Source organism: Belonocnema kinseyi, chromosome 2 (genome assembly GCF_010883055.1).
Source record: "Belonocnema kinseyi isolate 2016_QV_RU_SX_M_011 chromosome 2, B_treatae_v1, whole genome shotgun sequence".
In the NCBI taxonomy this organism is placed as follows: Eukaryota; Metazoa; Arthropoda; class Insecta; order Hymenoptera; family Cynipidae; genus Belonocnema; species Belonocnema kinseyi.
In genome coordinates, this window is record NC_046658.1 from 79,561,353 (window position 1) to 79,573,608 (window position 12,256).

Consider the following 12,256-nt stretch of genomic DNA (forward strand, 5'->3'; position numbering starts at 1 on the left):
CAAACTTTGTTATTTTTCTTATTTTACGCAGAATTTGGTCCCCTATTGTTTATCTCGGGATAGTTTTTTCGTAAGGATATGCACGAAACGACGTAATAAAAAAATCTTTTGAGGGTGCAAATAATAAAAAATTCTTTAGTTTCTTTGGAGAGTCATAACTCTTGACCTATAAAAAGTAGAAGATTTTTTTTATTTACACATCATTTCCTGCACTACAACTTTTTTTATAGCTTTATATACGTTGCTTTACTCACAAGCCAAGTATTTTAAAGAAACTGAAGACTAGTAATTTGCCCTGAAAAATAGGTGAAAAGTGGTCTATTTGGAAGGCCACATAGAAAAACAGTACACTCATTTTTGTTGCAGCTCATTTGTTATGGTCTCGAAATGAGAATGTTTTTTCTCAAAATGAGAATACTTCAAGTGTGAAACTGTAACATGAACATAGCTGCATTCTCATTCTCCGGTGTCTCATTTTTATTGCTACTCCAAGCAACACCAAATCGGTGTACTTTTGAGGATCGCCGTTTTTCTGTGCAATACTCGAAATTCTAAAGTACAGATACAAACTTGAGATTTTCAATTTTAGCCTCCTTTCAAAAACTCTGCTTTCTTTGATGATGACCTATTAGTGATAAAAGTCTATTATTTTTGACTTAACTCTCTCAGAATTCTGTCAAATTGAATTTTGCAGTTGGAAATATTCTAAAATGCAATAAAACGGGAATTGAAAGCATGATTCCATGAAAGCAAGATTTTTTAACTTTTTTCAAAAATATTTCCTCCACACATCGCAGTCAATCCTAACTTTGGAATTTTACTCAGGACGTCTCAGTAAAATGTTTAACCAAAAAATGAGCATCACCTATTTAATGCAGCAAAAATATACCAGATGGGTGGACTATATATATTCATTTATTTTATAAACCTATTTCAGATGAATACTGTTACGTCTAATAATCTAAAATTTCGGGAAGACTATCCAATCTTATAACAAATATTTGATTTAAAAGTTTTTTTTTTAAAATTAAAGATGATTAAGTTACAAAGAAGTTCGTCGAATTTTATTAAAAAATTACACTAATTGGTTATTTGAGTTGAAAAATGACAAGAAACTATAATTTTTTATATTTTTAATACTTACTTTGCTATATTTACTGCTATTTTCTTTCATACACATAGAATAAATACATATACTGTGAATGGAAGAACATTTTTTTTTATAGATTAAACTTTTCCATTTCCTTAATTGTTACTAAGAAATTAATGGCTAAAACTGAAATTTGATGCATTTTTGGTTTTTTAATGCGTTATTTTTACTGATTTTTTCGTTGGATTATGTAAAAGTAATAATTATATTAATATTACACAGAAAAAAAAGTAACATTAGGAAATGTTGCAGGTAATCGATCAATCAGGTGGATACACTAAACTGAGGTAAACGCTTCATGGTGAATCGCAAATATCTTCGGTAGCCTCCGAGGCCTGTAACCACGGAAAGTTTACCTCAATTTAGTTTAGAGTAATCAGCTGACGATTCGTGCTCCAAGTTTTTTTCTGCGATGACGAGAACTAAGCGAGAACAAATTGTCGTTCTTATGAATAATTTTTCTAAACAAATTCATGTACACTGGGACTCCGGTTTACCGGAATCCAATATACCCGATGAGGTGATTCAAGGGGACGAAAGAGAGGCTGTTGCAAGGTCAGCGCAGTTGCGCAATTTAGGTTCAGCACTATAAAACGCCATAAGAAAGAAGGAGAAGAAGAACGGTAGGGAAACTCCGATTTACCATGAAGGCCATTGAGGTTACTCCCGAAACACCAGGTAAACCAGAGTCTCAATGTATGTCGCAATTCTGAACCTAGAAACTTTTTATTTTCTACGGGATCATTTCATTTCATCTTAAGGATATAAGCTTGGTATCAGATGTTACCATTCGACATCAATTGCTATTGTTATAAACCATTGTTATAAAAAATTTAATTTAATTAGTGTGTTTTTACATAGTAAAATTTTATTTTCAGTAGCTGCACTTCTTTCTTTCCTGAAGAATAATATTAACATGTAAAATACTGCATCCAACAACAATTATCATTTTTATTAACAAGTATTATCATCAGCAAATTCACTCATATCCTATTTTTAGCAAGGAAACGATTCTTTTTTCCAGGATCGTTTCATTTCATCTGAAGAATTATTTTATGACACAAGAGATTAAGATTAAACAACAATGTTTAATATCATCAAAAAATGTTGTAAATAAATTCACTTATATCTCATGTATTAATATAGACAATTTTAATTTTCTCAATCCGAAAATTCGTGTTTTTGGGTGAAAATTCACATTTTATGTTGAAGATTTATCATTTTATTCATGAAGTATTACAAGTTTTAAGTTAAACTATTTGTTTGAAAATTTTTGCTTTGTCCAATTTTTGTTTATAAAAGTTCTCTTTTAAATTTTAAACTCTCTGTTAAAAATTCATCTTTTCTCGTTAAAAAATACACTAATTTTAAATATTTTTTAATTAATTATGTTCTAATTAAATAATTACTTAAATTTTTAAATTAATTTTTAAAAAATTTTTTAATATTTTTTGTTTGTTGTTTTCGTTAAAAATTCATATTGTTTGGTAGAAAATTAATCTTCTCAATTGAAAATTCATCTTTTTGGTTGAAATTTAAACTACTTTAAGAAAAATTCATAAGCTTGTTAAAGATTCATCATTTTAGTTGAAAGTTCATCTCTGTGGTTGAAACAATAAAAATAACAATAAAAAGTTTTTGAATGATAATATCTTTTCTCACGATATTATTCTTGAGATGAAAAGAAATGATCCCACATGGAAAAAATTTGCTTGTTAAAAATGCGATTAAAGTGACTTTCTTTATAAGAAATGTATATAACCAAATCAATTATTCTCGAGCGGCAATATCTTGTGTCAAATTACTGTCCTTGAGATGAATTGAAATTATTTCGTTGAAAATAAAAATTTTCTATGTTTAGAAATGCGCTATAAGTGAAATCAGTTTAAAAAATACATTTAAATACCGCAAATGCATCAAATGTGAAATTTATTCATGTATATATTATATATTTTCAATAAAATAGCAATAAATAAAGTAAATTATTTACTGAAAATAAAATTTAGCTCGTTTTGTGTCCTTTATCAACTAAAATAATAAATAACTGCAATTCTTTTAAAGTGTGAAAAATTAAATTTTTTTTACGGGTTCGAAACCTACAGAAATGACGTATTTTTATACTTGGTAAATTGAATACTCATTGAAAATTTGTTAAAATAATTGTATTTCATTAAATTATTTCTGTTGTATGGAAGGGGCCACTTCAAAATGGTAAAAAAAAATGCAAACTTATTAGCATCATTAAAAATTTTTAAGTGCCTGTAAACAAAACAAGAAAATATGGATGGGATAGACTTTTTTTTAAAATTAAAAATGAATGTTCTATTGATCAAATTAAAACATTCATGTTTTGATTTTTCAAAAAATTATAACTTGATCAACATTGATTTGGTTGTGAAACATGATTGGATGGTATTATTTGTTATTGAGAATGATTCAGTACAAGCTTTAACGTTGGTTACAGCTAGCTAAATAAATTACTGAAGCAAAACAGGTCAGTAAGAATCCGTATCCATCTAAAACTTTGGCCTGCAAATGAGAGTTGTATCAGCGATATTTCAGAAATATAGACACTGAAAAACGTTATTCCACTTGCTCATAAAAATTTTATATTTTACCTGTATTAAATTTATCGAATTCAATCCAAGCTGAAAACGTTTTTTATGAGAAAAAGTAAATTTTTCAAACCCATAACATTTTAAAGAGACTAGAGAACAAACGCTTTATTACAAACACATTATTTTTATTGTCTCACCGAATTTAGAAATTAGAATATAAAATAATTATTAATAAGAAATTTTGGCTTCTTATAGTATCTATTATCTGAAGTAATAATAAGGAAAAGTGAAGATTTTTTTAATAACTGGTGAACATTGATTAAAAAGAATACTAATTTTATCTTGTTCAAATATTGTAAATATTCTTTGAAATTTAATGATTTGTTATTAACACTATCAATTTTAGACGAAGAAAAATTAACATAACCTATGAAAAAATTGTTAACGATTGTAAGTTCTCTTTTAAAAAAGAAGCAAGACCTAAAATTATTTAAAATTGATCAATCTTCTTTTGAGTCTAGTTATTTTCAATAAAATTTTTAATAGTTGACAAAAAACCCTAACACAATCTGAAATTGAGCAAGCGCTTGTGAATTTCATTATCTTAAACAAAAATCACTGGTTAGAAATGGAAGAAATTTTGTTCAAAAATACGAATTTTAGGTGAAACAGCCCAAAAGTACGTAAATTGGTAGGAAAATTGTAAATATGCTTCGAAATAATTTGCTATTAAAAATGCAAATAAATCCCGATAAAACCACTAGTATAATAATAATAATAACCGAAAATGGTTCAGAATTGTAAATCTTTTTCGGAATCTGATGATTTTTGTTTAAAATAAAAGACTCCTTGTGAATAACGTTAATATAACCTGAAACTGTTCAAAAATTGCAAATATAGTTTGAGCTATAAATATTTTTGTTTTAAAATACAAGTTTTTGGTGTAAAACGCTAACGTCACCTAAAAATGTTAAGAAATTATGGACCTTCAAAATATCTTCCATACAAACGTGACGAATACAATAATAGTATTCGTCACGATTGTAAAGAACTCTTCAGGAAATAGAATGAGCTTTTGTAAATTAAAATTGAATGGAAAATACGACTTTTGCCAATAAGAGGATAAAAACACAAATATCCGAGATATAGTCACACAACTTTTTTTTTAGAACGATTAAAATTAAGAAATTGAATGCCCCATCGAAAAAACATTATTTCAGAGGAAAAACATTTTTTTAATATTCAGAAGATGCAGTATCAGTATTTACTAATATGTCAATGTGATCACTCAGTGGATGCCAAATTTTTTAGTAATGCCAATTCAAAAGAAATATAAATCTCAATGCCAATTTTTTTACCATGTAATAAATCAATTCCAATGTTTTGTTGGCTACAGGTTGGAAGCAGGTTGTGTCTATGAACCCGATGGTTCATTGCATGCTGTGGAAAAATGTGATTTAGAGTTATATCAACATGGCGAACATGGCACACCACCGAGGGATTATGCCTTTACAATTGAAGCAGGTGTGTATAACAACCAGTATAATTCCATTCATATTTTAGTACTTAAACTTTACAAACTAAGAATCAATACAGAGTTTTTATAAACCGTACTCTTTAATATCTCCATCAATATTCGATTTTATTTTAATACAATCATAAAATAATAAATATATCACGAGGGTTAAAGAACTCTGGTAAATTCATTGGACAGCTCGGTTATCGGAACTAGTAATCCGTGTTAATGCGATTCAGCTGAGTAAGCCAGTGTAATCCTATTGTAAATCACTTGTAACCCTAGGAAATGCGCGTCATCCAAGTATTCTAGTGGAATTCTAGTGTAATCTACATGTAACCCGCGGTAATCCACTTGTGATCCAAGTAATTCACTTACAATTCGCAGTGATCACGTTGCAATCCGCTGTATTGCCAGTTATCTGGTGTATCCCGACTAATCCACTGAAATTCAGTTGCACTCGACCTGTAACCTGATGAAATCCACTTTTAACCCTAAGAATTCCACTTCTTAACCGCCGTAATCACTTGTACCACTTATACGCCACTTGTAATCCTCAATACTCCACTATTATTCTATGCAATATATTTATAATCCTAAGTAATCCTTATGTAATCTCGGGTTATCTATTTTTTAATCCTCGTCAATTCGATTGGTCCAAATAATCCAGTTTATTCCTAATGTAATTTATCTGCCCCGTACAGTCATGCTCTTTTAATACTAGCGTAACAAACCTGTAACCCACAGTTACCGACTTTTAATTTTAAGTTATTTACTTGTGACCCTAGGTAAACCAATTAATCCATATGTTATCTTAGGCAATCAAATTGTAATCCTAAGTAATTTATTTACAATTTTTAGTAATCGCATTGTAATCTTAAGTATTCCCAGTGATCTTGGATATCACAAATAATTCAGTGTAATCCCAGGTAATACACTTTTAATTCGAAGTAATCCAATTAATTTGCTTGTAATTCTAGGTAACCTATAACCCACTTCAATCCACTTATAATTCTAGGTAATTCACTTCTAATCTTAGGGCAATTCACTTGTTCTCCAAGGTAATTTACTTCTAAGCCGGAGTAATTCAAGCAATGCAGAAATCTACTTTTTACCCTAGAGAATCTAATTAATATACATGTAATCCTAGGTAATCCACTTATAATCCTTTGTAATCTACCTGTTATCCTAAGTAATCAAGTTCAAATTCGCAGTAATTCCCTTCTAATCCGGCGTGTTCCAAGTAATCCAGGGTATCTCGAGTAATCCAGTGTGATCAAAGGTGATTACTGTTTAAAATCTAAAGTAATCCAATTAATCCACTTACAATTGTAGACTTATTCATGAAATGTTGGTATCCGATATTTTTTCTTAATTTTGTAAACTAATTCTGTGTATAAAAATATGTGATGACAAATTTTAAGCACTAAACATCACTGATAACATTATTTAAAGAAAATTAAAAGAGAAAGTGATTAATTTCAGTAAACTTGTGACTCTAGACAATCCATTTGATAACCAAAGTTATCATTTGTAACACGTGTGCTCCACTTGCAATCCTAAATACTCCAATTTTAATCAGAAATAATCCATTATAGTCTAGAGTAATGCAAGTAATAAATGGTAATCCACTTGCAACCATTGATAATGCAATTGTATTCCGAGGAAATCTTCTTGTAATCCTAAGGAATCTAATAAATCCGCCTGTAATCGTAGTAAACCCATTTGTATACCACTTGTAAGTCCAGGTAATCCACTTGTCATCGTAATTACTATACTTGTAATCCATTGTAATTTCCTTGTCATCCTACTTATTCCAAGAAATTCAATTATAATCAGCAGTGACCTCCTTGTAATTCGCAGTATTCTAAGAAATTATGGGTATTCCAGGTAATCCATTGCAATCCTAGATAATTCCATTGTAATTCGGATTAATTTAGGTACGCAGGAACACGTTTTTAGGAGTTCTTTCCCCCTCGATATATTATTACTAAAATAATGAATCAAGTGTAAGATTCAGTAATTCCATTTTAAGAAAATAACAATTACATAATATATTTAAATGAATAAAATAATATCAAAACAAAAAAAGTTCTAAGAAAATAGAGTCAAAGGTATAATTCGAAATGCATAAGGACAAAATTATACCGAATAATGAAAAAGTACCAATGATTAATATTTACAATGAATAACATTCCAAATAAGTCCCACTAAAGCACTATAGGTCTGAAGAAAATCAGTAACAAAGTACTAGTAAGCACTTCCTGCCATATACATTTTTTGTGAGACAAAAGAACTATGGGAAACTTCAATTTTAATTTTGTCAAAATTTTTGTAAGTGTTAAATAATGTACCAAAAAAGTTCTACTACAGTAGGAATACAATTAATAAAATTTCAAAATACGTTCGTCTTGATGATGAAGAATTATTTTTTTATTGCATACTAAGTTTAATGACGCATCAAATGAAACCCAAAAAGAAACATAGTAAAAAAAATAATCCGCTAATCCCACAACATAATTCTATACTACAGTAAATTCAATATTTCCCTGCAAAGCAATAAGCTAATAAAGGAGGACTTAAAAATAATTAATAATTTTTAAAAATAATTGAAATAGAATAATCTTTCAACAAACCTCAAATACTTTAAATCATTGCATGCTTCGTACAACCATGAATATTGCAAGAAATCGAGCAAAAAATATCCTTTCAAATTAAAATCATAAAGCTAATACAAAAGTGAATAAAATTAATATTGGACTTGGGCCGGTTCCGTTTCGTCAAGATCCACTCGCGCACAATTTGTTTACATTCACTTTAATTAGTGTCGAGTAATATTACTTCTTAAGTTATCTTCCCAGTAAAAACTTATTCAATTAACAGGTAAGAATAAAAAGTACACAGTAATTGTCTGGAATCGCGGCTTTTCTGAATTGCCGATTCGTCAGTTTGGCTCTTTCTCTAAATATATTTTTCTTCTACTCCATATTGAAAAATTTAGAGGGAGATCTGGAGAAAGTTAATTATTTACAAGAAATGAAAGCAATAAAAGAATTTTGTAGGGTCAATTTTCCTTAATGAATTAGTATGCTATGAAAATTATATGGGGAAAGCAGTTACTTCCGGGTTCAATAAAAGATACGAGAAACGGAACGGAGGGGTTGGAAAGGAAGAAGGATAATTGGGGGCACTCTCCCTTTCTTTTTCCAGATTTTTCCAGATTTTTCCAGTTTTTTTCAGATGTTTCTACCTTTTTCCAGATGTGGGGAGTCTAATGGGGGAGTCTGTGGGGGGAGTTTAGCCAAAGTCCACGTAGATTAGGATGGTCAATTATTTCTTTTTTAATTTTTAATATATCGCCCCCAAATTTGTTCGAATCCAGAAAAAATAAATGCGTTTAAAAAAATTATGTTTAAAGGTTTCAGAAGCCCCATGAAGTTTAACACGCTTTCCCATATGAAAAAAAGACGTTTTTGTACATTTTATGCAGATTCGTAAATGTTAGGTGAATCGAGTAAAAACTCAACATTTCTCTTCACAATTAGCTATAAAAAAAATGAATAATTATTTTCTAAATATCAGCCCCTTAATTCTGCTTTATAGAATCACAAAAAAACCACATAAGTCCAAAATTGGATTTTTTTAGTTTTTAGCGCCAATTTTTGTTGTTGTGGTTTTCTTAAATACAAATTGTCTCTAGTACATATCAAACTACTCTTTACTAATAATTAGATAATAAAATAGATTTTTTAACATTTTATTGTTTTCAACTTTTCACTTAGAGTGAGAGAATAATAAATCAAATTTAACAGAAATAATTGTTACGGATTTATTCATATTTATAATAATATTCTCCTAGAATAATGCTAGAAAGTTGCAGTTTTTTCTGAAATTTTTAACTTTTTGACAATGTTTCACATAGAGTGTGGTAATAATTGCTGAAACTTCATAAAAATAATTGTTTGAACAAATGATTATTCTTTATAACTATTTTCTCCAATAGTAATCCTAGATAAATATCTTCGCTTAAAGTAATGCTAGAAAGTTATCGATGACAGTTTTTAGTTTTTCTCCAAACTTTTGTTTAGGGAAAAACAATAAATATAAATGATAATTTAAACAAAAAGTCTTGTAGTAACTACTTCAAGAAAAAATTACAATTGTAATATGATCCATTTATTTAATTTAAAGAATATTTCGAATATCTGTTTTATTTACAAACAACAAAATTGTCTAAACAATTATTCTCTTTATAGTCCATTTATCATTTGTTCATCACTAAAAAGCCAAAGTAAAATAAAAATTTTCAGAAAAAATCTCAACTTTCCTGCAATTATTTATGAGAAGATAGTTATGAGCAACAATTTATTATTTGAATAATTATGTTGGTAACTTGCATTAATTATTACCTCACTAATTGAAAATCTGACAGATAGTGGAAAATGTCAGCAAAACCCAAACTTTCTAGCATTGCTATAGGAGAAGATAGTTATAAGCAATAATAATTTCTTTTAACTAAGACTTTTGTTAATCTTGAATAATTTTTACCTCACTTTAAATGAAAAGTGAACAAAATGTTTAATATTTCAGAAAAAACGCAATATTCTAACATTATTCCAAAATAACATAATTAAAAATAATAATAAATTGTCTACACAATTATATTTTATCAGAAGTGGGACGATGGTCGTGGGGGTTAAAGCGTAGGCTTTGGACCCACTCCTTCGGCTTGCGGGTTCGATTCCCGCCTCGCACTCTGGAAGAGTCTCGGTGGCCCATGCGGTGAACACTAGCCTAGCAAGGGAGAGTTGTTCATCTCCGGAGAGTCGTGGGACCGGTACCTCTAGAGAAAAAGGTTTTCTCTAAGTACTTAAGGCTGTTGCTCTTGGTGGTTCGGAACCCACCTTAAACTGTAGGTGGTCCCCCTTCCACCACCAAGTAAGTGTGTGGAGGGTGTGTAAAGGAATAGAGAAGGTGTAAGAAAAATGTAAACCCTTAGGGGACACATTAGAAGCTTCCATCTCAATTATATTTTATTAATTTCAATTAACTATTACCTTACTAATTGAAAAGTTATAAAATATAATAATTTGTCTAAACAAATATTTTTGTTAAATTTGAATAATGTTTACCTCGCTCTAAGTGAAAAGTTAACAAATATTTGTATATTTCAGAAACAACGGTAACTTTCTAGTATTATTCCAAGATAACCTTATTTAAAATAACAATAAATTGATTAAACAATTGTGTTTTTACCTTATATTAACTATTACCTTACTCTAAATGAAAAGTAGACAAAAAGTGCAAAATTTCAGAAAAAGTCGAAACTATCTAGCATTACTATAAGAAAAGATATTTATAAACAATAATAATTTGTCTAAACTATTAAGTTTGTTAAATTAAATTATAGCAGATTTATGAAAGAAATTATATTTATAAACATTTCAATAAGTAAAAAAACTTAATGGATAAAAAAGTGCAGGCAGCGACAATCGAACGCACAACCTTCCAACTTTGAAGCCGGAGCGCTGCTGCCTGAGTATATTAATAAGAGTACAGCAGAAAATGCTGTAATAAATCACATAGATCTCAAAACATTAACACTCACTAATTTGCACACAGGAAATAAAACGTACAACGTGCAGATTGACGTAGTAGAGGAAGCGATTCATTTTGTAGGGAACAATGAGGATGCAAGGATGGTTGAACGTTTCATAAAATATCAGGTGAATGGCAAAATCAACGGGAGAGGTATCTCCGAATTTCATTATAACAACGAAAATTATCAACGTTTGCAAAGAGCTAACAACCCGAGTCCTAGTTTGTAAACTGTGCGCAGGGCTCATTATGCTGCTATTCAGAAAATCATGGTACGAGAAAATTTAATTGGTATTTTTTAAAGCGAGTGTAACCACTGGACATTATTTAACAAACTTTATGACACACTCGATTTAATATAGCCGATTCTCGAAATTATCAAATTAACCATATCAAATAATATTATCACACGGTAATTTAATTTATTATGTATGAATAAATCCTGAAGAGCATAGTTGGGAATAAGTATTGGCAGTATTGTACAATAAAAGAGAAATATAGAATAATTTAATTGGAGATGTTTATTATTTCATGAGAGAATATATGAAATAGAATGCGATTCTGATTTAATGTGGATCACATTATTACATTTATGGTTATTTTTATTTCGTAATTATTCCATTTAAATAACTTTCAAACATATTCATATTGTTATATCTATCATTCCGAGAAGTTGTTACCTTTGCATGGAAATGGTTTATCGTTGATTTTCAAGTTATTAATTTTGCACTTTAGATATTTAGATATTTGGGTCACCCTGAGATATTTTAAATTTATATAAGGAATTTGACTGTCAATATTTTATAAAGCCTTTAAAGTGAGAGCCTTTTTGATACAATAATTTTAAATACCGCTGAATAGAAATTTCCTAAGCGAGCCTACGATTTTTGACGTTGAAAGAAAAATTAATACTAAGAATTGAAAAATAATCTACTCATTAGTATTAAGACATGCTAGAAAATGTTTTGAGAAAAATTCATTCATTTAATCACAATTTCTGAATGAATATTGCTGCATCGTTTGATAAAAAAATTATTATTTCATTAACTATTTATGAAAAAATGATGAAAATTCTAGGGGATGGTGAAAAATGAATGCCATATTAACTATAAAATTCTTAACATCGTGCCATTTCTTATTGTCTCCAATTTATATAATTTTTTAATAAACAAAAGCATTACATTTTTATACTGAAAAAAAGGATTACTGGTACCAAGTGAATTTTACTTGGCTGCAGTAAGTGAAAGTCCTGTTTATTTTCGAAGAAATATTTATTAGAGGCACATTAATACGACCTGTTGGTCGAAGGGAAATATTTCTTTGAATCAAAGAAATATCAATTGAAGACAAAATATATACATTTTATACCAAATGAATGATTCATTGTTCGAAATGAATGTCGCATGAATTGGAATGAATATTTCATTGAGATGG

The 12,256-nt window shown here is 29.1% G+C and overlaps 1 protein-coding gene across 4 annotated transcripts in view; it reads left to right on the forward strand.

The window, feature by feature from the left end:
* LOC117167072 overlaps positions 1-11,333 on the forward strand; it is an 81,120-nt gene extending 69,787 nt beyond the window's left edge. For all 4 annotated transcript variants that reach the window (XM_033351677.1, XM_033351676.1, XM_033351678.1 and 1 more), the window contains 2 exons: positions 5,105-5,232; positions 10,847-11,333. In XM_033351677.1, the coding sequence (XP_033207568.1) occupies positions 5,105-5,232; positions 10,847-11,052 (334 nt within the window). In that variant the 3' untranslated portion in view covers positions 11,053-11,333. The remainder of the gene's footprint in view (positions 1-5,104; positions 5,233-10,846) is intronic.
* Positions 11,334-12,256: the final 923 nt, after the last annotated feature.